Source organism: Sturnus vulgaris, unplaced genomic scaffold, assembly GCF_052056855.1.
Source record: "Sturnus vulgaris isolate bStuVul1 unplaced genomic scaffold, bStuVul1.hap1 Scaffold_194, whole genome shotgun sequence".
In the NCBI taxonomy this organism is placed as follows: Eukaryota; Metazoa; Chordata; class Aves; order Passeriformes; family Sturnidae; genus Sturnus; species Sturnus vulgaris.
Window position 1 is genome coordinate 6,333,531 of NW_028276164.1, and position 27,479 is coordinate 6,361,009.

Consider the following 27,479-nt stretch of genomic DNA (forward strand, 5'->3'; position numbering starts at 1 on the left):
ATGTGGATATGGGTAATGCAAATGAGACTGATAGTACTGCAGATTTAATCAGCAAATGCAGCCTGACAACGAGGATGCCTGGCAAGAGCAAACAGAGACCTGACTGCAAGAGGACTGGATCAAGTCTGGGTTATGGGAAATAAGATTTTACTAAGTCCAAATGTAAAGTTTGTCTATGTGAGAGTTTGTCTATGTAAGGTTTGTCTATGTGATTGCAGGAAAATATTACCAGCCTTCCTGTAAATGGTATATAAGCACATGTAGTGCTCAGTAAAAATTGGATTTTGATCACCATTCAGTGTCCCCGTCTCTCTCTCATCGCCGATAGTTCAAGTACTCCCAGTGGGTTCCTGGAAAGAGAATGGTGGCACATCTACTGCCTGCTACCCCCCTCTAGGCAATATTCAACTGTTTCGTTCACAGACTCATCTTCCAGCACTCTTAGTGGGGTCAGCAGAGCCACTTCCCACTGGTGGGGGCAAAGAGCACCCTCTGTGCCTTTGTGGTGGGAGCAGACAGTGTTGTCTCAAAGGAAAGGTCAAAGAGAGACCAAGCTGGACCTCTGCCTCCTGCCCCTCACCCCACAAGGGCAGGAGGGCACAAAACTGAACACTTTTTTTTTGGACACATCTTTCCCTTGAGCTTGACTAGTTTGAAAGAGAGGATTCATAGGATTTCTTGAGGATCACTGCCAGTGCACAGCACACATGGCATCCCTCACCCCTTGCATCATCCTAGGATGGAGAGGTAGGAACCAACAACAGCCCTACCCCACTGCTCCAGAAGCCAAAATCCCCATGCAAGCATTTAGTTATGGCCTTCTTAGAGAACCACATTCCCACGTGAGAGCCCTCCCGCACAGCCGGGCTGGTTCTCCACCCTCGGCCGCGCTGTCCGCGCCACCTCTGGGCTGGCGAACGCCGGGAGTTGCTGGGCTGGGTTTGATGGCCCCGCTCAGCGCTTTCGGCCGCTGCTCACGCCGCACCCTCGCGATTTTCGCTGGCAATCAATGCAGATTGGCCATGAAAGTCCAGAAAGCAAAAAATAGAGACCAAGGGCATTCCAGAAGGGGTTTCCTGCAGCCAGACACACAGCAGCAGTTTCCAGGAGCTGTCACTTGCTAGTCCACAGCTTTAAGGATGCTGTGGCGGTGCTACAGGAGAAGACCCTTGGTGTTGTGCTGGAACAGGTTCCTGCAGAAGAAAAGGTGATGTTCCTATGTGCAGGGAACTCTGTGGTATCAGCAGTGGAGGAGCAGGGTGAGGAAGATCTCCAGCCTTGGGATATTTCTGCAAGAGCCTTCACCCCTGCCAGAGCCTGGGTGAGAGCTGCCAGAGTGCAGAGGGAGGCAGCCCTTTGGACAGGCGTCCCTGCTCCCTCAGAGCCACGGCTATGAGACAAACAGCCTCATCCCTGAGGATGCAGATGGGCAGGAAAGGCCTGGAAGTAAAAAAGGGAGCCCAGACTTCTCCAAGAAGCTGATCCCAGAGGCAAGTGTCCCAGCAGGAAGTGTCCTGGAGCCACTTGTGTTCAGCCTACAGTCAGTTCCCAGAACGCTGTCCCTGTTCCAGTGGGGAACCCCCCACGCTTTGCAGCAGGAAAGATTCACTTGAAACCAAGGAGGTTTTTCCACCTGCAGGAAGCTCCCCCACTCTACTGGTCAGATGGCCTCCGAGTACCAGGAATGTGTTTACAGATTAAGATCTGATCTTCTTCGGAGCATTAGTGTTAAATACGTTAGGATTTCTCGGAGACTTGTCAGAATGTTCCCACTGTTTTGGATTTCACTGGTGTGATAATTGATAAAAGATTCGTGTTAATCACAAAAGCATTGGGGTTTGTATAAACCAGTATACTAAGCTCTGAAGTGCAGCATGGACACTAGATAATGGAAATTATATGATAAAATAATTCTGTTTAAAATCACCTTGTTATGTTATATTATGTTGTATTATCTTACATTATATAATATGTTATGTTATGTTATGTTATGTTTTTCAAATAAGTTGTATCAGCTACCGGCTTGTAAAATCGGACTTCCCAAAAAGCCCTTCCTGCCTTTGTCTAATCAATACTGCCTATCTCAAGGACCAGACTCCCAGAACTTCTCTGGTGGTTATCTACAAGGACCAGATGGCTATCTGTGACTGATTATCACCCAGAGGCTTTGTGTAAGAATGTTTATTCAACCACCACTGCTTATGACATTAAAAAATCCAAAAAATTGACTACAACGAGAAACCACAGTATAAGAAGAGGCTGCAAACCAAGGTTCGGTGGAGCGTGGAGTGGGCGGTGACCCCTCACGTTCCCCAGCGCTGCTTGCTCTTTCTATATCAAATAAAGCAATCTAAATTTTGCTGAATATCGAGACTTTTGTCTCTCATTTATCACAGGGTTCACCTTTTCCTCCTCCATGTGTAACGTCGTCTAGAGCACAGAGGTCCCAGGAGCTGCTTCCTCCTGAGCCAGTGGCACTCCTGGCCCTGGGCAGCGCAGGGCCCTGTGCCCCGTATATACCCCTGCAGGGCGGGGCTGTGCCATGTCACCAGGACAACAGAATGGCCAACAGCACCCAGGAACCCGATAGAACGGCCCTGTGTCACAAAGGGCCCAGCCCAGCAGCCCTTCAGCAGCCCAAGCCCCTGGAAGTGGCATGGAGCAGGTGCCCAGCAGGTGCTGGCTTTGCAGGCTGGGCTGTGCGGGGCCAGAGGAATTGGCCGGATGGACGCAGGCAGGGAGTTGTGGTCAGCGGCTCCATGGGCGGCTGCAGGCCGGGGATGAGGGGTGTCCCTCAGGGAGGGCTCTGCCTCGGCCCCGGGGGGGCCCAATGCGAGGGCGAGGGGCTGGGGGGGCCATGGGGGCGTTCGATCAATGGGGAGGGCCCGGGGAGTGCTGAGAAGGGGGTGGTGAGTGGGGGGGAGGGAGGGGTCCCATGGATTTGGGGGGAGTCTTGATGAGTGTAGGGGGAGTCCCATGGATTTTGGGGTCCTGGTGACGGGGGGGGGAGCGGTGAGTGGGGGGGGTCCCATGGATGGGGGAGGGGCAGTGAGTGAGGGGGGGGTCCTGGCGCGCTGGGGGGGTCCCAAGTATCCGGGGGGTCCCAGCGCTTTGGGGCGGTCGGTGAACGGGGGGGCAGTGAATAGGGGGAGCCCCGGTAAATTGGGGGGGTCCCTGGTGATAACCGGAGGAGGGGGGGGAAAGGAGCGAGCCCCAAGGGCCTCCCCCCGGTGCTGGGGACACCCCGGTGCCCCCCCAGCGCACGGCCCCCCCCATTCCCGCTCCTGTTCCCGGGGGAAGTCAAAGGGGAGGGGCGGAATCCCCGGGATGGGCAGGGGGGGCACAAAGGCGGGTCCGGGCCCTGTGCACCGGAGGGTGGTCGGTACACGAGGGGGGGGTCCAGTCCCGGTGCCCGAGGGGGCGTCCCGGTGCCCGGTGATTCGTGAGGGGGTGTCCGGTGATTCCTGGGGAGGTCTCCGGTGGTCCTGGTGCATGACGGGGGGGTCCCGGTGACTCATGGAGGGGTCTCCGGTGATCTCGGTGCCCGAGGCTGGCGATGTTTGAGGGGGGGTCCGGCGGTCCCGGTGCACGATGAGGGGGTGTCACTGCTCGATGGGGGGGGAGTCCCGGTGCACGGTGACGGTGCTGATTGATGGGGGAGGTCCTCTGGTGGTCCCGGTGCCCGGTGATTGATGGAGGGGGTCTCCGGCGATTCCTCGGGAAAGGGGGGGGCGGTCCGGTGATGCCGGTGCACGAGGAGGGGAGAGAGGAAACTCGAGGGTCCTGAGGGGTCCCGGTGCACGAGGACGGTTAAATTCGGGGGTCCTGGTGCTCGGAGGGGGGGTCTGGTGTGTGACACAGAGAGAGACCGCGGTGACACTGGGGACCCTGGCACGGGGCCGGTGACACTCAGGGGTTCCGGGTGGCACAGACACTCTGCCCAAATTCTCTGGCACGAGGTCCTGGTGGCACGAGGGGCTCTTGGTGACACTCGCGGGGCTCTCAGTGACACTAGGATCCCCCAGATTCCTCTGGGTGACAGAAAAAGCTCCCCAAACTGGTCTGGGTGACATGAGGAGACGGTGGCACGAGAGGAGTCCTTTGCACGAGGATCCCTCGCAGGAGGACCCCCAAAATTCCTCGAGCGAACCCCCCCGAAATCCTCGCGCGGTAACCGCCCCCCTCAGCGCGAGCCCAACCGCCCCCCGCCCTCCCCCGCTCCTCACCCCGGGGGTCTCCGGGTGATCCCGCCCCAGGTCCTCCCCTTTCCCCCTTTTCCCCCAGGACTGGGAAGGTCGGAGGGACTGAAGGGGGGGTGCAGGTGCGGGTTTTTTCCGGGGAGCTCCCGGCGGCCCCCGGGGCGGGGTCAGTGCTCAGCAGCGGGGCCGCGCCGCTCGCACCCGTTGGCCGAGATCGGGGGGGGCGGGGGCGGCTCGGGGACCACCCCGGGCCCCCAAATCACACCCGGGTCTGCTGCTTTAGTCCTGTGCTACCAGCGCTGATTTTTCTCCTAATTCAGTCTTTTGGTGTATTTTTTTTTGCTAAGGTTTAATAAACCTTTATAATTTTACAAAGTGAGCGTCGTTTCTCCCACCCTGCACTGCCGAGGTAGGAGGTGCAGTTGGAAAGAGGGAGGCGTGTGGAAAACTGGTTTGAAGGGTCTTCATTTACTTCTCATTATCCTGCTCTGAGTTTCTGGAGTTTTCTGCCAGAAATCTCTCCCCTCTCCCACTCATCCACAGGGGTTTGGAGCAGTTTTCCCTTTTTGTGCGGGAAATCAAAGCCATGCACTGATGATCTTAATTAGGGGGTAGAACAAATGAGGTTCCAGGGCTTCCCGCAGAGCCGGAGGCAGCGAGCACGCAGGGCTGGGAAAGGCGTGCCGGGAGCTGCGGAGAACTTTGTTTGTGTTTCCAGGCCAATGGCGGCTCGGGCCCGGGCCCGTTCCAGGGCTGTTCCTCATCTCCGCCTTTGCCCTCCCACAGCCCGGGGGGCCCTGAGAGCGCGGACCGAGGCTGGGCCGTGTGCAGAGCCCGGCCCTCGCTGCCATTGGCTGATTGTGGCAATGTCACTCCTGGTTCTCGCGCGCTGATTGGGCAGAGCAGCAAAGGCGCCATTGTGGCAGCGTCTGTGCGGGCCCGGCAGCGGCGGCAGCGGCCGGAGCCCGGGGAGGCGGCGGCGGAGCTCGGAGGCGGCCCCAGCGCAGGTGGGAGCCGCGCTCGGTTGTGCGGGGGCTCGGGGCTCGCTGCGGGCCTCGGGGGCGGCAGGGGGCTCTGGCGGGTTGGTTGTGCCGGTGCCGGCCCGTGTTGGCGCTGGGCTGAGGGCGCTGCGGGAGCGGCTGCCCGCGGTCTCCTTCCCGCTGGGGCCTCGGCAGGAGCCGGTGCCGGAGCAGCGCTGGCTCGTCCCGGTTGCTGTGGGTGGGACAGAGGTGTCTGCCCTGTGCCCGGGGCTGTGCGGGAAAATTCCCGTGGCCAGAGGTTTGTGTGCCCGCAGGAGACAGAGGAGTCCTGTAAAAGTGACTTTATTGGTGAACAAAGAGAGAGGCCATGCGGCATTTGCCATGCGGTCTCTAAAACGCAGCCTCCTTTTTATCCTCATTTTACCGGCTGCATCTCCCTCTCCCTTTCCCCACTGGCTGAGGTACTTGAAAGGTTCAGACTCCCGATCCACCTACTGCATGTCCTCGTTAATATGCTCCCCTACTACGATATTAATCTTAATGCTTTCAATCCCTCCTTTTCTCATTTTCTCAAGAATTGCCTTTACAAACTTTTAATTTCCATTGACTCAATCTCTTTTCCTGCATCCTCTTTGGCGCAAGGTGTCGTGCATGGTAAAAAGCTGAGAATTGCTGCAGCACATCACAGGAAGAGCAGCATTCGTTTAAGCCGTGGTCTGCCAGGGAACCACGAAAACGTGTCCCATTCCCATCGTTTCTCCAGAATATGAGCTATTTTCTTATTTCCTTTGTTATCTGTTTCATCGCTTTTCGGTTATCATCTATTTGCGAACAGCAGTTTGAGTCTTGTAATTTTCCGTAAACACCTCCTCCTTCTGTTAATAGATAATCTGATCCTATCCCATGGTGAAATGTCTCCTTCCTTATTTCAGTGGATTGGTCGTCAGGAAGGTCAGGAGCTGGAGCTGTCTGGTTGGTTATTATTTCGAGGATGCTTTTTATCCTAATTATGCCACTCAAATTATGGATGGATTTTGTGTGTCCTGATCTGAATTCGTTAGGGTTCCCAGGGGCTGGTCCATGGGTGTTGTAGGATTGGCTCTGGTGTCTGTTCATCTTTTTTGCGTTTTTGGGTGCTCCCTCCATCCAGGGGTGCATCAATTGACCACTTTTCTCTAATTAAATCACCGCATACTTGGATTTCCAACTCATTTCCCTGAACTTGTGGCACCAAAAACACCCCAGTGCCCCAATACACCCTATATAACCTGGACAGTGACAGCACAGGCATGAAGATCCTGGTTCATTGTGCACACATTGCCCTATCAGTGTTAATTTGCATTTCTAAAGCCCCAACCTGGCTGTGCCTGGATCCAGTGCTTTTATTCCTGAGCAGACATTAGGTGATCCACAAGTGCACCCCCACAATCTGTTTTCTTTTTCTTTTCTCTTTTTTTTTTTAACAATTTTCTACTAACTGTTTATGTGTTAAAGCTTCACCATTAATACTCTTCTAGTTTTGCAAAATGCAACATAAAGGTGAGCATCAAGAAACCCTTTCTGAAATTCTGCCATCATTAAGAGCCACCCACAAATACACACAAAGAAATTCTAATGCAATCAAGATTTTTCTACTTCTTCTCCTAGGAGTAAAAAGTGTTTCTCACACCCCTGGTCCAAACCCAACTGAGAATATAAAAGTAGGATTGCTATGCAGAATTTTTCTAATGGTGTAATCTTGTCACTGAAACTGCAGGAAAAACAAAAACTCTCCAACAATATCTTAATGTTAGAGAGTCAAGGCATTACTTGATCCTGGTCAGGATGTGCAACAGAAATAATTTCATCCACACATAGCCCGGGTATGCAGAGAAAATCATTCCATGAGATGTGAATTTTACTAGATTTTTCCTAAACGTTTTAGAGTCTGAACCCATTGAAATCCATTGGTTTAGTGTTCATTGCTTCCAGGTTGTGTATTTCTTAGTATTTGGTTTCCTATTGCACTCAGATTTCTCCTCTTCTGATGTTAATTAGATCCACATTCCTGGATTTCCTTCTCAGTCTTTTCCAGACCAGGTGTCTCCATCTGGGCCAGGGGCAGTGTCTGGGGTGGGTGTTCCTTGATGTTTGCTGATGTTTCCTTGATGTTTTGTTAAATGTCGTTCTGTTTGTTGGTATCTTTTGGGCTATTCCCAGTCTGTTGAGGTGTTAAACTCATCTCTGTTGAGTGGTCTAACAGTCCATAAAAATACCTTTTAAAATTTCTTTCCTGGGACAAGGCAGACCGAGCCTGACTAGTAAAATAGAATGTAATAGAAGTTTAGAGTTGGTCTATTTTCCAGCAATGGAATCGCAGGCAGCCCAGTGTGTGAGTGAAATTGAGAGGCAGAGTCCTGGGTGGATGCTGTGAACAGCAAAGTGCCAAGGCAGGCTCTGTGCCAGCCCAGCTTCCTGTGGCAGAGATTTCACAAGAGACAGGATTCTGGCCACAGACTGCTTGAAATATACATCCCTTATCTCCAGCCCGCACTAGGTGGAGAATTCCCAGGGTAAGGAATTGCAAAGATCAATTCCAAGGGAGAGAATTGAATATCTGCCCTGGCTCTGGCCAAAGGTTATAATGGCCGGATGCTTGGCCTTCAGCCAAGGGCACACACTGACTCAGAAAACACTTCCTAAATGCAGCAACATGTTGCATATTCATAGACCTTCATGCATTATTCAGAATCATTCTCCCTCAACCTGTAAATCATTATTTTTGCCTTCCCTGGGGTTCTGGTGTCCCATAATTCCAAGAATGTGAAGAATTTCCTGATTATTTTTTCTACCATTCTCTGAGTTAGTTACATGAAGAAAAGCTTTTTACGTCAAAATGTTGTACTTCAAAAAAATATATTTATCGCAACTAAGTTCTGTTAATCGCGGAGCTAAAATAAACTGTGTTCATACAGCAAAGTTTTCCACCATATAGCACTCATTGTAATATTTGCAAAAAGTCAATAATATAACATGTACTTATAACACACCTAGGATTCAATTTTTTTTTCTGAGTATGGAAGAGCCATAGCTGTGGCACCAATCATTTTGTTATATTTCATTTTATTTGTTGCTTTTCTTCTGTCCATACCATGGCATTGAAGCTATTGGGTTTTAGAAAGTGATACAATGTTATGGGTAGAACAGAGAACTCTCAATTCAGGTCCTGCAGTTTCCTGTTAATGCTCAGAATTCTTGCACCTCCTTTTCAGTCCTGTTTGACTTCTGAGCTTCTCCAGACCCTCTCTGGGTCAATACGCCACAAACCTTCAGTCAAAATATGTCTAACTATTTTCTCCACCATTTCCTCTTTTATTTCAAATACTCAAAGATGCTTTTTAGCCTGAACATTCAGCCATTTCACAGAGGCTTCTTCTGCCACTTCTTGTCCTCCTGATTGCAGCAAGTCATCCACATCCTGCATTAACCCAATCCCTGGGCGTGGGGTAAATTCTTGTGATATTTTCTGCAAGGCTTGCCCCAATAAGGCTGGTGCTTCCGTGCATCCCTGCAGAAGGACCGTCCATGTCTTTTCCATTTTCCCTTCTACCTCTTGTTCCCACTCAAAGGCAAAATCCAGTTTACCATCCTGTGTGAGTGGGCATCCCCAGAAAGCATCTTTGCCATCAAGGACTGAATGGTGTCAGTGTGAGGAGGGCACCTGGTTGAAGATGGTGTAAGGATGTGAGAGCCCCTGGGTGCTGGGGCCCCCTTGGGCCCTGGGGTTCATCCCTCAGGGGCTGTAGAAACTCTGCCATGGCCTTTGCCTTCCCCTTGGCCTTTTCCTCCTCCCTTCTTGCATTCCCCTGCTGTGCCTTTGTGACCAAGTGCTCCAGGGGCTTCTTCTGCCCCTCCTGCAGCCCCCTCAGTGCCTGGGGGTGCTCATCCTCTGACAGCTGCTGAGCTTTCTGCTAAATCATTCCTTTCTGCAGTGACCCAAGGAAAATGCTTAAAAGCTGATCTCGATCCTTGCAGGTCCAATGCCCATTTCCCAGCTGTTCCTTCGTGCTGCTCCTTGTGCTGTGGCTGCCGTGGCCAGCCCGTATCCCAGAGCCGGTGCCTGTCCTGCCGCAGTGTCCAAACGCGGCCCCCCCGGCGGGCAGGGCCGGCAGCTCCACGGGGCCGGGCAGCGGCCGGGGCGTCCCGCAGCCTCCTGGGGGCCGGGGGCCACTGCCGGGCCTGCAATTGCCGGGGGGTGCTGGGCTCAGGCAGCGCCCGGCGCTGAGCCCCGGCTGCCCCACAGCCCCGGCCCGGCCCCGCAGCTCCCCACAGGCCCCCAGCCCGTGCTCCCGGTGCCGCCCCTCTGCGCCCGCTCCTGCCGCTGCCCAGCACAGAGAAACCCCCTGCAATCCTGACCTCCTTGTGTGCCTGTCCTGGCAACCGGGGATACAAAGGATCTGCATCAGCTGGCAACTTGTGAGGATAAGAGCCTGCTGAAAAACATCCCCATCCTCACTATATTTCTCTTCCTCCTCTTTTCCATCATTCTTTTTCTTCCCACATAGATTCCTCCTGTTTCTTCTTTCCTGAACCATATTCCTCCCCTTCACCCAATCCCTTCCCAGCACACCAACAGCATCCATCCCCTGTTGTCTAAATCCCTTCTAGACTTCCCTTATTGCCCCCCGTGGGTGTCCATGTCCTTGATTACCTCTGGGAGAATGTGCAAACTTCCTCAACATGCTCCCAAGGGACCCTTCAGAGATATTTTGGAATCATCATCCCTTTTCCCGGGTGCCCTTCGTGGCTTTTCCTTTCTACCTTCCACGGGTGCCCTGCCATGTTTAGTCCCCGAAGATCCAACTGTAGTCCCTGCTGAGATTTTCAGTGCTCTCTGGCTGCCGACTCTTCCCAGCCCCCTGATCTGTCACTCGTCTGTCTCCTGGCCCCAGCGCCCCCCGGCAGGGGAATTTGGGGAGGTGGGAGGGGGGGAGCGCCAAGGCCGGGCCCCCCGCGCTGTGGTGGCGGCAGCGGCTGCAGTGGGGAGCGAGTGCGGGCGGGAGCGGCCGAGAGCCCAGCGCTGCCCCAGCCCGAGCTGCCCCAGCTCCATCGCTGCCCCTGCGCTGGGATGCTGTGGGTTTGGGGGGAAGAGGGAGCCGGCAGTGGGTGCTGGGCCTGGGGGCAGCAGGAGAAGGGAAGGAGAAGCAGAGTTGAAGAACCAAGTGGTCAAATACTGCACGTGGGAGGAGAAGGTGGCATTGTGCGGGAGGAGGACGAATAGTAGGACGAACAGGAGCGTGAGAAGGAGTAGGGACACAGGAGGAGGAGAAGCAGAATCAGTAAACACCACAAGGTTCCACCTCTTCCTTTATCTGCTGCCTCTGCCCCAGCCCCAGGAGCGTTGTCTCCCCACCTGCAGCAGGTGACTGAAGAGGACCATCCATGATTTTCACAGGGGTGAATCTTGGTGTTTGTGAGCTTTATTGGATTAAATGTTGGTGCTTTGATTTTTTGCAGGGGCTGAATCTTTATATTTTGCAGGGGAATTGGGCTGAAACTTGCTTTTTGGGGAGTTTTTTATCTGTGTCTTCATGTTTCAATAATTTTTGTGCTGAATCATTGTGTTTTGGGGGTTCTTATAGACACAATATGCCCAATGACTTCCTGAGTTGCACTTTGGAAGGAGGAACCCTCAGCCCAACGTGCTCTCTTGTGTTTCCCTCCAAACCAGGATTTGTCATTCCCAAGGCGTGGATGGATGGAGGAGGAGGAAAAGTCCCAGGGATCCCACAGGAAGCTAGGCGGCAAATCCAGCCCAGGGAGCTGCGAGGGAAAAAGACCCTCCCTGAGACGGGAAGGCTGCTGGAGATCCAGATGGAGCTCAGAGCTGGTGGAGAAGCCTCCTGGAGGGGAGAAGCCCCACAAATGCTTGGAATGTGGGAAGGGTTTCAGCTACAGGTCCCAGCTGATCCTACACCAGAGGATCCACACTGGGGAGAAGCCCTATGAGTGTGGGGAATGCAGGAAGAGCTTCAGCACTTTTTCTTATCTGATGCAGCACCAGGTTATCCACACAGGGGAACGGCCCTACACCTGCTTGGAATGTCGGGAGAGCTTTGGATGGAGCTCTGACCTGAGAAGACACCAGCGCATCCACACCGGGGAGAGGCCCTACGAGTGTCCCAAGTGTGGGAAGAGGTTTCAGACCAGCTCCCATCTCCTCAGACATGAGCGGATTCACACAGAGGAGAGGCCCTTCTGCTGCCCCGACTGCGGGAAGGGATTCAAGCAAATCTCCCATCTCACTGCCCACCGGCGCATCCACACTGGGGAGAGGCCCTACGAGTGTCCTGAGTGTGGGAAGAGCTTCTCCAGGAGTTCAGCCTTGACCCAACACCAACGGAGGCACCACTAAGGGAAGCCCTGTGAGTGCCCCGAGTGTGGGTCTGGGCTCTGCTCCAGCTCCATCCCCCATGGGAGGATCCGTGTTGGATGATCCCCAGTGACTCCCACTGGGCAGAGCCCTGGTGATCCGTGGTCCCGGTGATCCCTGTTGGGTGGGGTGAAGGAGTTGAAGAGATTTCTCTCTCTTTTCCTTGTGCTGCTGTGATTTGGTTGGTAATAAATTCCCTCGCTGTGCCCAGGCTGGCTCTGTTGTTCCCGTGCCGGTGCTCGGGGCGGGATCTCTCCTGTTCTTCTCTCAACTCCCGGGCCTCTCCTCAGCCAATCAGAGAATGCGATGAAGAAGATTCACCCAATCAGAGGGAGCAGCTGTGATGACTCACCGCTTTCCGGGCAGACCCGCAGCACCCAGTGTTCCCCACCTGGGCAGGGTCTGCAGCGGCTGCTGGGACAGGAGCTTTGTGGGCAGAGAAAAGGGGGTAACACTGAGCCGGGGGTCCCCAGGGGGAGCACACAGGCTCTGGAGGAGGGGGCACACGACTCGTTAGGACCCCCTCTCACCTTCTTGCACAGGTAGAAGCCGAACTCCAATGCCAGGAAGATGAAGCCCAGCACGGAGTCCCCAATCCCCATCAGCACCTTGGTGTCGATGGTGTCTGGCAACATCTCTGGGGGTTCACAAGTGTCAGAACCCCCCCAGACCTGTCACAGATACCCGAAACCCCTCTAAGCACCCTCCCAATTGCCTCCAGCCCACGTAGGACCCCTTAAAATCTCCTCCCAGTCTCTTTCCAGCTCGACCAACCTCATTCCAACCCCTGCTTTTCCATCCCTGATCTTCCATCCCCTCCAGACAAACTCAAATCCCTCCCAGTTACACCCAGCATCCCCAGACTCCCTCCCAGTGCCCACCAGGATCCCCGGAACCCCATCCCACCCTCCTCAACATCCTTCAGACTCCTCGGCCATTCTAGAACCCCCAGCCTTACTCCCAGTTTAAACCAGGCTATCTCAAACTCTCTCCCTGTTACTCCCAGCACACCTCAATCCCCTCCCAGACCCCCCAATGCCTCCCCACTCCCCCCACACTGTGGAGTCCGGGCCGTGCCCCAGTGCCGGCTCAGGGGGTGCTCCAGGCTGACGTGCTCCACCTGGAGCTGGAGCTGACCCCGTGCCGGGCAGGGTTTCCAGCAGCACCAGGAGCTGGTAGAAATCCAGTCCTCATTGGGGACCAGGTTGGTGGCCAGCACGTGTCCCGAGAGCTCCTGGTGGCCCTGGAACCAGCTCAGCTGGATGTGGGCAGGGTAGAAATCCATCAGGGAGCAGAGCAGGCAGCCGGGGCCGGGCTGGGAGCTCGAGCGCCGCAGTGAGATGGACACACTGGGTGGCGCTGGGAGAGAGTGGGAACACTGGGATAAGCTGGTGGGAACTGGGAGAGGTGAAGGAGGGCTGGTGTGGCACTATGAAGGACTGGGAATGAAATTGGAGAGAGTGGGGGAACACTGGGAGAGAGTGGAGTGGATTGGGATAATGGGAGAGAGGGTAGCGGTCTGGAATTGGACTGAAAAGGACTTGGAACAGACTGGAAGGGACTGGGAAGGCACTGGGAGAGAGGGTGGAGGTCCCGGATTGGAATTAGAAATACTGGGAGTGGACAGGGAATGGAATACCTGTGGACTGAGAGGAATTGGGAGGGACTCTGGTGACACTGGGAGGGACTGTGAGGACACTGGGAGAGACTGGGATGGACTGGAAGAGCCACTGGAGTCACTTGGGCTGAGGGGGCAGGAGGCCCCGGGGATGGGCACAAGAAGGGCTGACCTGTCTCGGGTGATTCCCAGGGAGGTTCTGAGGGGCTCCAGGGTCATTCCCAGGGCAGGGCCCGAGGGGACACGCTCTGCCCCGCGCTCACCTCTGCGCTCCACGAGGAACGGGCTGGACAACTCGTAGTTGTGCCGGCAGTGCCTGTCCAGCGCAGCCCGTCTGTACTCCATCCATTGCGGGTCGCTGTTCCAGTGCCTGGCAGCCTTGTCCCCAAAGGAGGTGTCCCCACGTGCAGCCCCACATCGCTGCCCAAGTGCAGGAGCTGCTCCCGGTTGGAGATGTTCCTCTCCACGAACCTCAGCCGGTCGGTGCCGTGAATGAAGTGACACTCGGACTAAACCATCTCCTGGAACAGCGCTGTGTGTGCAGGACACAGGTCCGGGGGTGTCCCCCCAGGAGCCCCCCAGCAGCCCACAGTAGCCAAGAGCACCGGGGCAACCCCGACTCTGCACCCCCAGTGCCCCACGGCTGCCATGGGACCCTTCTTCCCGCTGTCCCATTTCAACTTTTCCACGCTTCTCCGTATTTTCCTCCCCCTTTCCCAACACTCCCCAGTCTCCAGCCCCCCCCCATCATCTGTTTGGGGGTCCCACCTCCCCATTTCCCTTTCTCTCCCCACCATCCCACCACTTCCCTTCCCGCCCCTCCCGCTCACCCGAGAGCTCCGCGCCCCCAGCCCGGGGGGCTCCCAGTGGCACCAGTAGGGCCCCAGCTGCCCCACACGCCCCATGGCCAGCGCCGGGCAGGGTCTGACACCTCCCCCGTGTTGGAACCCTGGAAACTGAGGGGTTTGGGCTTTCTGTGCTGACAGGCATGGAACCCCAGGAAAACACTGCTTTTGACCTGACGCTGGGAAGAAGGTTTCCAGAATTCAGTGATAGATCTGGGATCACTGGTGTGTTGTTGGAATAGAAATGTGCAGTGTCACATAGTGGAAAATTTAGAATTTGTGATTTTAGAATATAGTAATATATATTAAACAAGATGGAGATTTTAGGGCGGAGGTTTCTTTCTACTTCAATTTCTTCGCGGGTCTAGGTGGTACTTTTGTAATTAGATAGAAAATTCCACATTGCAGGTCATGGCTGATTGGTTCTTGGGCTATTATGGTGTCTTTTTTAAATTGGACTCATTGGCCCTTAAAAACCCTTGTAGAGAGAGGTACGTCGCCATTTTTCGCCTGTTAGCTAGAAGTGCTGTAGAACTCACTGTAATATTGATAAGAATTAATAAACATCTGAGTCCGAACACGAAATTCCGTCTCTAGAGCATTTAATCTCGAGTCTAGAAAAACAAAAAAGAAGATAAAACGCGATACCCCCCTCCCCAAATTCTCCTGGCGGGGGGCGCTGGGGGCGGGGCGCGGGTGGAGTCCAGGTGAGGAGCTCTGGGCGCTCTGGGACTGCCTGAGGAGTCATCAGCGCCGCGCGCTCTGATTGGCTCAATTATTTTGGTGCCTTCTCTGATTGGCTGAGGAGAGGCCCGGGAGTTGAGAGGAGGACCGGGAGAGATCCTGCCCCAGGCTAGCGGTGGAAGAACATCCAATTAACAAGGCATGCAGATCATTTCCCAGCGGTGCCCACACTCCTGTAGGAACTAAATGCACCGAGGATCTCACGAGGGTCACCAACTCTCTGGCGGCCAAATCCAGCCCTGCGCTCCCTGCGGGTGCGGGCACTCTGGGAAGGGCTCAGCTGCGGGTCAGATGGCCGGAGAGTGGCTTGGTGGTCACCTCGTGTGTGAGGCACTGATGGGCTGGGGAGATGCGTGGACACCACATGATCAGAGAGCTGACTGGGTAAAGGGACACGGGAACAGTGACACCGCAGTGACAGGCAGCCAATGCGGGCTTGTTTCAGTAAAGTTTGGGTTAAGTTTCGAGTATAAAAAGGCTCGGTTGGTTACAATAAACGATCTTCTTCAGAACAAGCAATCAAATCCATGTGTCTTTGTTCCTCATTGCTACACATGACCATGAAATGGCCGTGACGATGACTCAGCTGTGATCCTGACATGACCATCATATGATTGTGGCCATGAGTTGACCACAAGACGAGCATGAGATGAGAACGACCATGAGATCACCATGACTTTTGGGGGTTGGTTTTTTCCTTTCCTCTCTGCCTATGGAATTTTTTTCCCATATACATGCCAACAAGCACTGATGACTAGGTCTTAGCACTGACACCTAGGGACAGGGGCAGGCGAAGCCTCCTTGGTATTTTGGGAGTTTCTCTTGGAGGGCTGGGGGAGGCAGGTGGGAGGGAAAGGGGGAACACTGTGGAATTAGAAGCAGGTAAAGGAGGGTGGGGGGCAGTTGCTGGCTCTCGCTCGCTTTTGGCTCTCGGAGCAGAAAGGTCATTGCTACCCCCCCACCATCCCATCGCCGGGAGCTGCCTCTCTGTTTTGGACCCCACAGCCCTGCTTGGACGCCCTCCTGCTTCAGCTTGCTGTTTTCCCAGCATCCTGCCTCTCCTCCATCCCTTCCCATCTGGGACACAGCTGCCATCACCCCAGTGCCCCTGCAGCCGCACGGGGATCGTCGCACCTGCCCATCAGGAGCCTGCCAGAGCTCACTGCCAGCTGTGACAGCAACTGCACCAAAGGGGAAAGTGCCCGTGGCCCAGAGACTGGAACTGGGCTCCTGTTCTCTTTGTTGTTAATTTCATAGTTGTTGTTATTCCTATCTCCATATCATTGCCTGAGAGCCCCTTAATTTCAAAATTATACTAATTCAAAGGGAATGGATTTATTTTCTCCATTTCAAGAGAGGGCCCTGCTTTCCCTAGCAGACTTTCAAACCAAGACACACTTCCTGACCAGCAAGGGAGAGTTCTCCCTGCAGCTGATCACCCCAATACGGTATATTTTTGTCAGCTCTGAATTTCCCTTCTCCACCTTCAGGAGAAGAAAAAAGTCTGACTTTGTCTCTCGGGTTTCCTGATCATTCATAACTGAAAGCTGTTGAGGTCCTGAACTTGCTCCCATGGTGTTGGGCCCATTGTGCTGCCCCAAATATCTTCCTTTACCCTATAAACAACTGACATAGATGGAAAGCACAGTAACAGGTCGAGTTGCAGGAATGCACCAGCTACAAATCTGTGCCACCTTCTGTCTACTGCCCTGACCTACCAAAATAGGGCTTGGAGAAAGTATTTTTTATAAATGCACATGCTCTTTATTTTTTCTTTTCTTTTATGAGAGCTGCCAACCCTTTTGTACCCTGAATGTCTCTCCAAGTCTCTACCCAAAGGCCTGACCCAAGCTGTGATCCTTCCAGCCAGGACCCCACCGTGAGGGGGTGGCAAGAGCTCTGTGTGTCAGCCCGGCTCTGGAGGCTGAGCTGGGAGTGATAATTATCCCTTTTCTAATGTCCTGTGAGCGGTGACTGCCAATTCTCCAAGGGCTGTGACACATTTTCACCAGGAGTGTGATGTCCATTGTTAAAAGTTTCCATTTTTACAAAGAAAACATTTTCAGTTTCGTTTTCTCCCTGTAGTGGAAGAAGAAAAATCACGGCTACTATTGTAAATAAACCAAAAGCGTTTCAGGCAGCGTTTCAGAAGTTGAAACATCGACTCCTCAGGGCACAGCCTCACCCTTTTTACAAGGCTTCCTTTGAATGCAATGTGGAATTTCCTTAAATAGGAACTGCTGGTTGATGCTTCCTGAGATGGATTTTTTCTCTTGGATGCAACTGTCTCCAAACTGGAGGATATTTAACAAACTAATAAGTAAATCAGTTTTGTCTCATTTAGGGTGTGGAATGCCAGAGCGATGCAAAGAACTGGTAGAAGCAGGATATGATGTTCGACTGCCAGACAAAGAAAATGTGACTCTTCTTCACTGGGGAGCGATAACAGAGAGGAGCTGGTGAAGTGAGCTGGGAGTCCCTGTGACAGTAACAGCGACAGCATATTCTGCCACTGTTACCTACAACGACTTTGTTGCTTTTGTACTTAAAGACAGAGGAATGCCCTGCTTGAGAAGAAAAGGGTAGAATTCAAATCTTAATGAACTTAGCTTTGTGAAAATGTCACCGAAATGGAAAGGTAGCCCATTCTCTGCATTCCCGAGCAGCAGGGAGGCAGGGAAAGCAGGCACATTGGATCCCATTGCCGAATTGCAGCGTAGCAAAGTCCCGAAGCCGAATGCACAAAAGCTCCCACAGCGACCATGCAACCGACTGCCCTGATCCACTGATGGAAGGGAAGCAGCCAGGGTTACACCCCTGTCACTGAACTCCAGGATTAAACCAAGATTCTTTTGCTCTAGGTAGATTTTCTAGGAGAAAATCCCAACCAGATATTCTCAAGAGGTAAAATGCACACAGTTTACTAGCAAACTGGCAAAAAAGTTTTACAGGCAAACCAGAGAAAATTAAGGAACATTGTCAAAAGAGTAAACACAACACCACTTATCACAGCATAGACTTAGCCCACAGAACACAGAAAACCTTTACACTCATTTGATGTTACCGTCCGTGAGAGAGAAGAAAGAGGAAACCATAAAGACAGGAAAGATACAGAAAAACAGACATCTGTCTATGGAGTCCTGGGTTCCAGTGATGTAAAACTCCAAGATGAAGGTAGGGCTAAAGGATCATGTGCTTGCCTTATGGTGATCCTTCTTCCTTATGGTGTCCCCAAACCTTTTCAGCCCATCCTGGGCCTTCCTCCCCAGAGGGATTTCTGGTCTTTTGGCCACTTGGGTGCCTCCAGTGTGCCATGACTGACAGACATCGTGGAGCAGAGCACTACCTTCCCAGAGATCTGATCTACTCCTAGCACACATTCCCAGCCCCTCAGGATGTCTCAAAAAAGATTACCTTTTCCAGACTCTGACAGGCAGGACCCACCCCCCACAAAATCTTGGGCAGAGCGTACACCTTTAGCACAATGTGAAACTGCCTAGGCAGCCTTTAAAAACTCGTGTCTGAGAGCAAACCCCTCTGTCCTCCTCAAGGTTTCCTGGCAGTCAAATCCTAAAGACACAGTGACCATCTTTTTGGCACAAAGGGTCATGGGACAGATACTTTATCACTAGGAATCCCTCCTAAGCCAGCATCCTTCCAGAGAGTTGGAGAGAAAGAGAGAAGGTCCTCCCTGAGCCTCCTTTCCTGCAGGCTGAGCCCCCATCTCCCTCAGCCGCTTCTCATCTGACTTGTGCTCCAGAGCCCGCCCCAGCTCAATTCTCTGCACACACTCGAGCACCTCAAAGTCTTTCTTGTAATGAGGAACCCAAAACTGACCCCAGGATTAAGGTGAGACCTCAGCGGTGCCCAGAACAGGGGGACAGTCACTGTCCTGGTCATGCTGGCCACACTATTGCTGACACTGGCCAGGATGCCATTGTCCTTCTTGGCCACCTGGGCACACCTGGGCTCGTGTTGGCCAGGTCTCGGTCAGCACCTCGAGGTCTTTTTCTGTGGGATGATTGGAAACTGCAGGGAACGATCAGTGGAATGCGGACAGTTTAGTAACAACTCCAGGGGGCCCAGTCTGATTTCGGGACTCTTTGGCCGCTTTGGTAACAAGTCAAGTCAGCCCAGTTCCCCTTACGGGCTCTGTGGCCGCCTGAAGTCACCAGCCCGTAGCCCTGCAGGGGGATGTTGTAACCCAAGTGCAGGTGTAAGCTATTTCTTTGGACACCCGTTCCCACTCTTGCAGAACGTTGGGGTTTATTTATGGATCCCTCGTGCCCGCTGGCCGAAGCGCCTCCTGCCCCCGCTGTTGTTGCTGTCGGAGCTCGCAGCGCAGCCCTGCAGGAACGGCCGCTGCGCGCGGGCCCCGCTCCGCCGCTGCCCCGGTGACGGCCGAACCCTGGGCGCGAGCACCGCCACGGGGGCGGGGCCTGCGCCCCTCGCGCTGCTCGGCCACCAATGGGGAGCCGTGGGACGGGCGGGGCGGGCGGGGATTGGCTGGGGCCGGTGGGCGGGGGCGGGGCCCGGAGGGGCCGGGCCCGGCTGAGGGGCCGTTGGTGCGGCAGAGTGGGAGCGGCGGCGGCCGGGGCGGCGTGGGGGAGCGGAGTGCGGTGGGGAAGGGACCGACCCCCGGTGGGAGAGAAACCGACCCCCGGCGAGGGAGGAACCGGCCCCGGGCGAGAGAGGGACTGGCACCTGTCGAGAGAGGGATCGGCCCCAGCGAAGGAGTGAGCCCCGGTGAGTGGCCCCTAACGACTGCCTCTCGCGTCGTGGTCTCGGGCCCGTGGATGCTGCGTTCCTTCCTGTGTGCGACCGGGCCTGGGAGGGAGCCAGCCGTGTCGGCAAAGAGGAACGACGAGCCACCTTCTCCTCTCATCACTTCTGAAAAGAAGCTTACATGGCTACGAGAGGAAGTGGCCGTAAGATGAGATAGTGGACATTCGGATTACATATTAAAGTTTGATTTTTGCTGTTAGGGTGCTCAGGCGTTGGAACAGGTTGCCAGTGGAGGTGGTGGATGCAGAAGGTATGGCCAGGCTCAGTCATTGTCCTGGTGATGGATCAGGTTTGTGGTAATGAGGCACATCAAACAGGGAAATCAGTCCATAGTTTCCAATTATAGGATGATGATCTTTACCATAAGAAGTGTTTGATCAGATTGAAAGAAAGGTACAGAGCATGTTCCACATGGGGAATTAGGTGTTGCTGAGAAAGTAATTCTCCATTCCCATTGGTTTTTCACTTAGGTAGGATTATAAAATATTTTCTATGGTGTAGATTACATATATGGAGCAAGGATTCTGCTGCAAAAGCATCCAATTGACAAGGTCCAGTACAGGTTATGTTACTGCAGTAGCAATTTCTTGAATTCAGCGAGGCAGTTAAGTTATAGAAATTTATTTTCAAAGGTTTATGAGAACGTGGCGGAGCTTTTTTTCCCGTTTGCCTTTAAGTGTAAATAATAAGCCATATATTGACTATACATCCTCAAAGAAACTTCCAGTTAGCAAGAAGTTTAATGGATTACTATAATATCAGTGTTTTGTTTATGTTTTACTGAATGTAAGTTCATAGAAAATTGATAAACCATTTTTGCTTCCTCTCCTCCACCCCCAAATTTCACGTGGTCTGAAGGCTATACAATTGATTTTAGTAACTTTTATTCATGATTCTCTTGTAGAGGCATAAGAATTACCAAGAACCAGCTGGAGTAATAGGATTCATGTTTTCTTTCCTAAAGGACATCATGGCAGCCCATCAGGAGAAAAACTTGCTGAAGAAAAAAACACTGAAACACCGAAGCCTCGGTGAGAGCTGCTGGACTGGAGAAGGAAGAAGCCCTTTGGACAGGACTGCCTGCACCCTCAGATCCATGGGCATCTGTAAGGTAAGAAGGATTCACAGTGCCCAGCCTTAATAGAACTGGAAGCCTTTCTTCCAAATATACATAGATTTTTTTAATATTTTGGCTATCAGGTTAGAATAGCTTGAGCCTGGACAGCCAATAGTAGAAACGTTAAACTGTCTGCTAGGCAATAATATACATGATGGATTCCCTAGTAGCAACATTAGCTTTCATTTCCTATCACAATTGCTTGTAGAATAATTTCTTCTCCATATCATCTTATTTGTGCTATTTATTCCATTTTGGAAACTTGTTTGCATCTCTCCTGCCTTGACTGAGTAGTGTTCTTTGTTCTCTTACTCCAAATCTTCTTGGTTTTCTTTCCCCCAGGTATTGGTAGAACCTGCTCCTCCTTGAGCAAGCAGATCGGCCAGGAAAATGCAGAAAGCAGGAGTGGAGGCCAAGGCCATTGCCGAAGGGGTTTCTGGCAGGCAGCCACAGAGCAGCAATTTGCAGGAGCTGTGGCTTGCTAAATCACAGCTTTAAGGATGCTGTGGTGGTGCCAGAGGAGAAGACCCTTGGTGTTGTGCAGGAACAAGTTCCTCCAGAAGAAAAGGTGGCGTTCCTTTGTGCGGGGAACTCTGTGGTATCATCAGTGGAGGAACAGGGTGAGGAAGATCTCCAGCCTTGGGATATTTCTGCAAGAGCCTTCACCCCTGCCAGAGCCTGGGTGAGAGCTGCCAGAGTGCAGAGGGAGGCAGCCCTTTGGACAGGCGTCCCTGCTCCCTCAGGGCCACGGCTATGAGACAAACAGCCTCATCCCTGAGGATGCAGATGGGCAGGAGAAGCCTGAAAGCAAAGCTGTGAAAACCTTTGAATCACTCGTCCATCTTGTGTCCATCTTGGGTAGAGCCATGGCCGGGCTCTTGTACTGCCCAAGGTGTATCCTTTGAAGGGCTTCTAGTAAACACCTCCTTGGTTCCTTTAAAACTCTTCAGCTCCCTCTGTTCCAGGCAGCCTCTCCTAGGCATCACACCGAGCAACACTGCAAAGTCCTTGAAGAGGGCAAGCCCTGCTCAGCAGAAAGCAAAGCACCCGCCGTGTTTGATCCACAGCATTCCCATGCAAACACAACACGTGCCAGCCACTGGCAAGAAAGAAACCATATGGCAATCAAAACCAGAGCAGTGGGAGCACCATGAGCGCTCCTTGGCAAATCCTGATTTATTTAGAGCACAGGCACTGCAGAAGTCAGTGAACTGCTAACAAAATCCTCTTTCTGCCTTCGACAGCCAGTTCAGGAGAGCTCCCCAGAGGCAGAGGAACTTCAAGTCTCCTTTGTCTCTGGAGGATCTGCTCAGGTACAGAATGATCGGTGTTTCCAGTTGGGAATACTGCAGTGTCCTGGGAACTGTGGGCTTGACACTGCTGGCACTAGCACTCCTCCTCACATGCCATTGGCTCCAGGGAACGATTCATTGCAACGGACTCAGCTCCCGTTCTTACTTCCTGCCTTCTTACTTCCAGGCTTTCTCTGGCCACGTGCATCTTCAGCCATGATCTGCTCTGCTGATCCCTGAGGTGTGCTGGGCTGTGATGGCACAAAGGGGCTGAGTGCTGGGTGAGGCTGGGCTGTGATGTGCTGGCCACAGCGCTGTGACATCACTGTGCTGGCGCTATATAAGAGGGGCCAGCAGCCGCCACTGCCACTGCAGTCGCGACGGGATGCACTAGAGCCATGAGTGACAGTGACATGCCAGTGATTGTGCTTGTCCTGCTGCTGGCCACTGTGGCTGTCTGCTGGGCCATTGGCCACTGTTCCTTGGTGTGATCCTAGGAGAGGCTGCCTGGGAGAGCCTCAACCCTTGCAAGGATGGCACACCAGCGTACACCTGCCATCCTTGCAGGGACCTCAGGCTGTCAGAGAGCCTCCATCCTGGCAGGAGCCTCTGCAATCTCTGACAGCCTCCATCCCTTGCAGAGGCGCAGTGAGACCTGTCTGCCTGCGGACGGTGCAGAGCCCGTGGACAGGTCTCCCAGCTCCCTGGGCGTCAAGAACCTGGGCACAACCCTGACCGTTGACGTGGCCAGGAAAGCCCAGAAGTCCAAGTGGGAGCCCAGCCCGAGCCAGGGGAGCCTTCACAGGAGCAGCTGGCGGAGCAGCGAGCGTCCTGGAGCCAGCAGTTGCAGGCCCACAGCTGCCAGGATGCTGTGCCGGTTGTGCCAGCCGGCAACAGCCCCAGCCTCGTGGTGGAGACAACCCTCGAGACACCAAGGGGGTTCCTCCATCTCCAGGAAGCTGCCCCAAGAGAGACTTCAACCACCACGAAGGCCTCTCTAATAGCAGGTGAGATGTGCCTAGGAGCTGTCTGAGGTTTCCCCGGGGCTCTTGAGGGGCATCCCCAGGCCGGGCCAGGGCCCCTGAAGACACCACGGCTACTTCCAGTGGCTGTGACGTCAAGGGCTTTAGAGGTTTCAAAAAGCCCTGTCTGCTTTGCAGCTGCTCCTGGGACCCCCCTGTGTGACGCCTCGGGCTGTAGCCCCGGCTGTTCTCAACATCACAGTGCAGCCCGTGACGCCGGGGACAACGACGGTGCCGCCCTGCCCCGCTGGCACCGCGGCTCCTGCAGCCGCCTCCGTGCCCTGCCCTGCCCCAGCTGTGCCGCTCGCCAGCCCAACGGCTACCCCGCAGTGGCCGCAGCCCGGCGCGCAGCAGGAAGCAGGTGAGAGCAGCGTGGCCCGCGCTGGCCCGGCGCGCCTGACTGGTGGACATTTGAACAGGGGGCCCTGGGCTCGAGGCTGATGGCTCGCTCTTGGCCATAGGGCAAAAGAAGCAGCTGCAGGAGCTGTACCAGCTGGACCCGTAGCTGGGGACCGGTGGCTTTGGCACCATTTTCTCGGGTATCCGCCTCTCGGACGGGAGCCCGGTGAGTGGCCGCAACGGCCGGCGTGGGAGGAGGGGCAGGGCTTGAGCTCAGCCCCCCTCTCTCGATGGCTTGCAGGTGGCCATCAGACGCGTGGCCCGGGAGAGCGTACTGCAGTGGGACGAGCTGGTGCGTGAGCGCGGCCAGCGGGACAGAGCAAGGCAGAGCGGGGCGGGGTGGGCAGGGATAAGCCCGGGTCCCCGGCAGTGACAGGCAGGGGATGGCGGGGGGGAGCGGGGCGGGCGTGGGCTCAGCGTGCGAACCGGAGCATCGCGGGCCTGGGGATGCCAGAGACCGGTGCTGGGGCTGGGGCCACCTCGCAAGCATCCTCTGGGGCTTGGCAGGAAGCCCAAGCACCAGGGAGACTGCGGGGCATCCCAGGCAGGGGACAGCGCAGCTACAGGGCGGCATCAGGCCTGCTGCAGGCATTGTCTCCTCCTCACAGCCCGACAGCACCCGTGCTCCCATGGAGATCGTGCTGATGGAGAAGGTGGGCTCTGGCTGCCACTCCATCATCCAGCTGCTCGACTGGTTTGAGCTGCCTGACAGCTTCCTCCTGGTGATGGAGTGTCCGAAGCCATCGTAGGATCTCCTGCAGTTCCTGTGAGAGCAGGGCTTCCTGAGCGAGGAGGTGGCGCGCTGGCTTTTCCGCCAGGTGCTGGAGGCCGTGTGCACCGCCTGCAGCGTCCTGCGCCGCAACATCAAGCCGGAGAACCTCCTCGTGGTCCTGGAGAGCAGCGACCTGAAGCTCATTGACTTCGGTTGCGGCACCTTCCTCCAGGAGCGGGCCTACACACGGTTTGCCGGTGACCCCCCAGCCCGGGCCCCGCTGCCAGGGCCAGGCACTGCACGGCGCCATTCCCTGCTGGGCCGCGGCCTTCAGCCGGCTGCTGGCTGCCCTTTGGCACGGGGCAGATGCCGTGTCCCAGGAGCCGGCTGCCGGCCTTGCCCACAGAGAGGGGGCTGCAGAAGCCGGGGCCCGGCCCCTCGGCCTGCCTGGCCCGCAAGGGCATGGGCTGCTCCGCTGGCCTTCTTCGCCTTGCAGAATCGTTTCTTGGCTTTGGCCAGGTGGTTGGGGGACGTGCGGTGGCCTCCGGGGGAAGTCGGGGCCGCCGGCGCAGCCCCTGCCTCAGCCGGGAGGCCGGCGCCAGGCTCTGGAAGGCAGCGGCCTGCGCCTGCACAGCGCCGCCTGTCTCCCCTAGGAACACGCGCGTACAGCCCGCCCGAGGGGATCGGCCTTGGCTGCTACCAGGGCCCGTTCAGCCACCGTCTGGTCCCTGGGCGTGCTGCTGTACGAAATGGTGTGCGGGAGCCTCCCCTTCTGGGACGACCGCGACATCGTGTCAGGGCAACTCTTCTTCGGGCTCCAGCTCTCTCCAGGTTGGTATCCGGCCTCAAGAAGGCAGGCTTTGGCAGATGGCGGCACTCAGCCCGGCGGGGCCCTCGCACAGCTGGGCAGGATGTCGCTGTGCCCTCAAGGGCCGGCCGCGGGAGGCGGCCCGTGCCCACGGGCTCCGTGTGGCACGCGTGGCTGAAGGCGGTGGCCGTGTCCCGCCGTGCCGCTCTCCCGCACGGGGCAGAGTCGGTCGGGTCCTGCGGGCGCCGGGGGCAGCTGGGCAGGAGCCTTCTGCAAATGACCAGCGCTTTCTGCCTTCTCTGCCCAGAGTGCGAACATCTGATCCGCTGGTGTTTGTCCAAGCACCCCGCGGACAGGCCAGAGCTGGAGCAGATCTTCTGGCACCCTTGGGTGTGGGCCGGGCATTTCTGATGCTTTTCAGGAGCTTCTGCAGCACCCAGTTCCCACGTCTCACACAGGACTCAAAAAATAAAACAACGACAAACAAACCCATTGAGGGGTGTCAAGTCTGCTCCTTGTCAGCAGCCGAAGCTTAAGAAACCTCCTGGCAAAAGGTGTAGTCCCGTAGGTGCTCCCTTCAGCCTTCTTCAAGCTTTCCATGCCTTTCCTTCTGCATGGGAACTTTGTGCCTTCCAGCACAGGCTGGAGCACAGGTAGGAGGGCCTTTAACAAGCCACGAAATGCAACACTGAAACAACAGCTGTCCTTTCAAGCTGAGGCCACCACTTGGGTGTCTCCTGAAGTGAAAGAGGGGAGGGCTCTGTGTGCATTCCAAGGGCCTGCGGGTGGCAGGGGCAGAGACATTGCTCTGCTACCAAAGCTGGGAGAAGAGCCAGAAGCACCAAAACCTCATTTCACCCTGAGCCCTGATGAACTCTTTCTCTTTCTTTCCCTCCAACCACTGGCAGGCAAATGCAGGCCAGGCCTTGTGGCTCGTGGCAGAGCCTTCTTCCTCCCAGGGAGATTCCTCACAGCCGCACACCATGGCCTTGGCCAGGTGTGGACCCTGAGAGAGGACAGAGGCTCTGTTTGTTCCTGCAAGGTGAGATCCAGCTGGAAACACGTACCACTCTGTGCCTGAGCAGACCCTCCAGAGACAAAGGGAGTTGAAGTTCCTCTGCCTCTGGGGAGCTCTCCTGAACTGGCTGTCGAAGGCAGAAAGAGGATTTTGTTAGCAGTTCATTGGCTTCTGCAGTGCCTCTGCTCTAAATAAATCAGGATTTGCCAAGGAGCGCTCATGGTGCTCCCACTGCTCTGGTTTTGATTGCCATATGGTTTCTTTCTTGCCAGTGGCTGGCACGTGTTGTGTTTGCATGGGAATGCTGTGGATCAAACACAGTGGGTGCTTTGCTTTCTGCTGAGCAGGGTGTGATAAATGTGATTCGTGCTAATTAAGTTGTAACTATATTAACAAAGTTGTATTTAGATAAATAGAAGACAATTGTTACAGAGTGAGAAGGGGGAGATGGGTGAGACAGGATAAAAGACATCTTACAGATGTTGGGAGTCGAAGAAGGAGGTTAGAAGAAAGTCAGATAAGAATAGTAGAAGGACGTAGGTCTGATAAGCAGCATCTAGAAATACAGCTTCAACCTTGAAGCTGTCAAAAATGGAATGATTCCAAGCATGGGACTTAATTAAAGTCATGTTATGGAAAACATCTGCTCAGTCACACAGGGCGCCTGCGCTACCTGCAGGTCACACCTCGGTCACTGATGATGATGATGGGCCTTCACCGGAAATAAGACCCTCAAAAGGATGAGAGACCCCCTAACCCATTAGTAGAGCATGCGCCGTGCAGTATAGTTACGTAAATTTTAGGAATAGAAACTAGGAGGAGCTTTCTAGAAACTTCTGTAGCCTACAGTATATAAGTGGGATTGTTAGCCTGGATGCTTTGATACGTGAGGAATGGGAGCCACTCCCCGTATCCCCGGTCGGAGGGGGGCCCCTCCCCGGTCGGTTTTGCTTATGCTTTATACGAACCTCAATTATACTAAATTACTTACTGCCAAATTTTGTATATTCTTAAATATATGCACTTTGATTGTTTCATCTCCAATACTTTAATTGTCATCTCCAATACTTTGATTGCATTCATTTTGTTACTATTAAAATCTTACTATTAAATTTAATCTTGTTGCTTGATAAATTGAGAAAAATAGAACATCATTCATAACAAGGGCTTGCCCTCTTCAAGGACTTTGCAGTGTTCCCTGGTGTGATGCCTAGGAGAGGCTGCCTGGAACAGAGGCAGCTGGACAGTGTAAAAGGAATCCAGGAGAGGTTTATAAAAAGGCTTTCAAAGGATACACCTTGGGTAGTACAAGAGCACAGCGATGGATCTACCCAAGATGGATGCAAGATGGATGACCACTCAAAGGTTTTCACAGCTTTGCTTTCAGGCTTTTCCTACACATCTGCATCCTCAGGGATCAGGCTGTTTGTCTCATAGCCGTGGCTCTGAGGGAGCAGGGACGCCTGTCCAAAGGGCTGCCTCCCTCTGCACTCTGGCAGCTCTCACCCAGGCTCTGGCAGGGGTGAAG

The 27,479-nt window shown here is 54.4% G+C and overlaps 1 protein-coding gene, 1 long non-coding RNA gene and 1 pseudogene across 2 annotated transcripts in view; 2 read left to right on the plus strand and 1 right to left on the minus strand.

Moving 5' to 3' along the window:
• LOC148218218 (serine/threonine-protein kinase pim-1-like) lies at positions 1-26,023 on the plus strand (annotated as a pseudogene).
• LOC148218217 (uncharacterized) overlaps positions 1-27,479 on the minus strand; it is a 404,528-nt gene that overhangs the window by 295,727 nt on the left and 81,322 nt on the right. The window contains 1 exon segment of the mRNA XM_088157926.1: positions 25,799-25,807. Within this exon segment, the coding sequence (XP_088014052.1) occupies positions 25,799-25,807 (9 nt within the window).
• Positions 19,382-23,369, plus strand: LOC148218219 (uncharacterized). The gene is made up of 4 exons (XR_015800552.1): positions 19,382-19,544; positions 20,548-20,694; positions 21,043-22,999; positions 23,153-23,369. It is a non-coding gene; the product is annotated as an uncharacterized LOC148218219 (long non-coding RNA).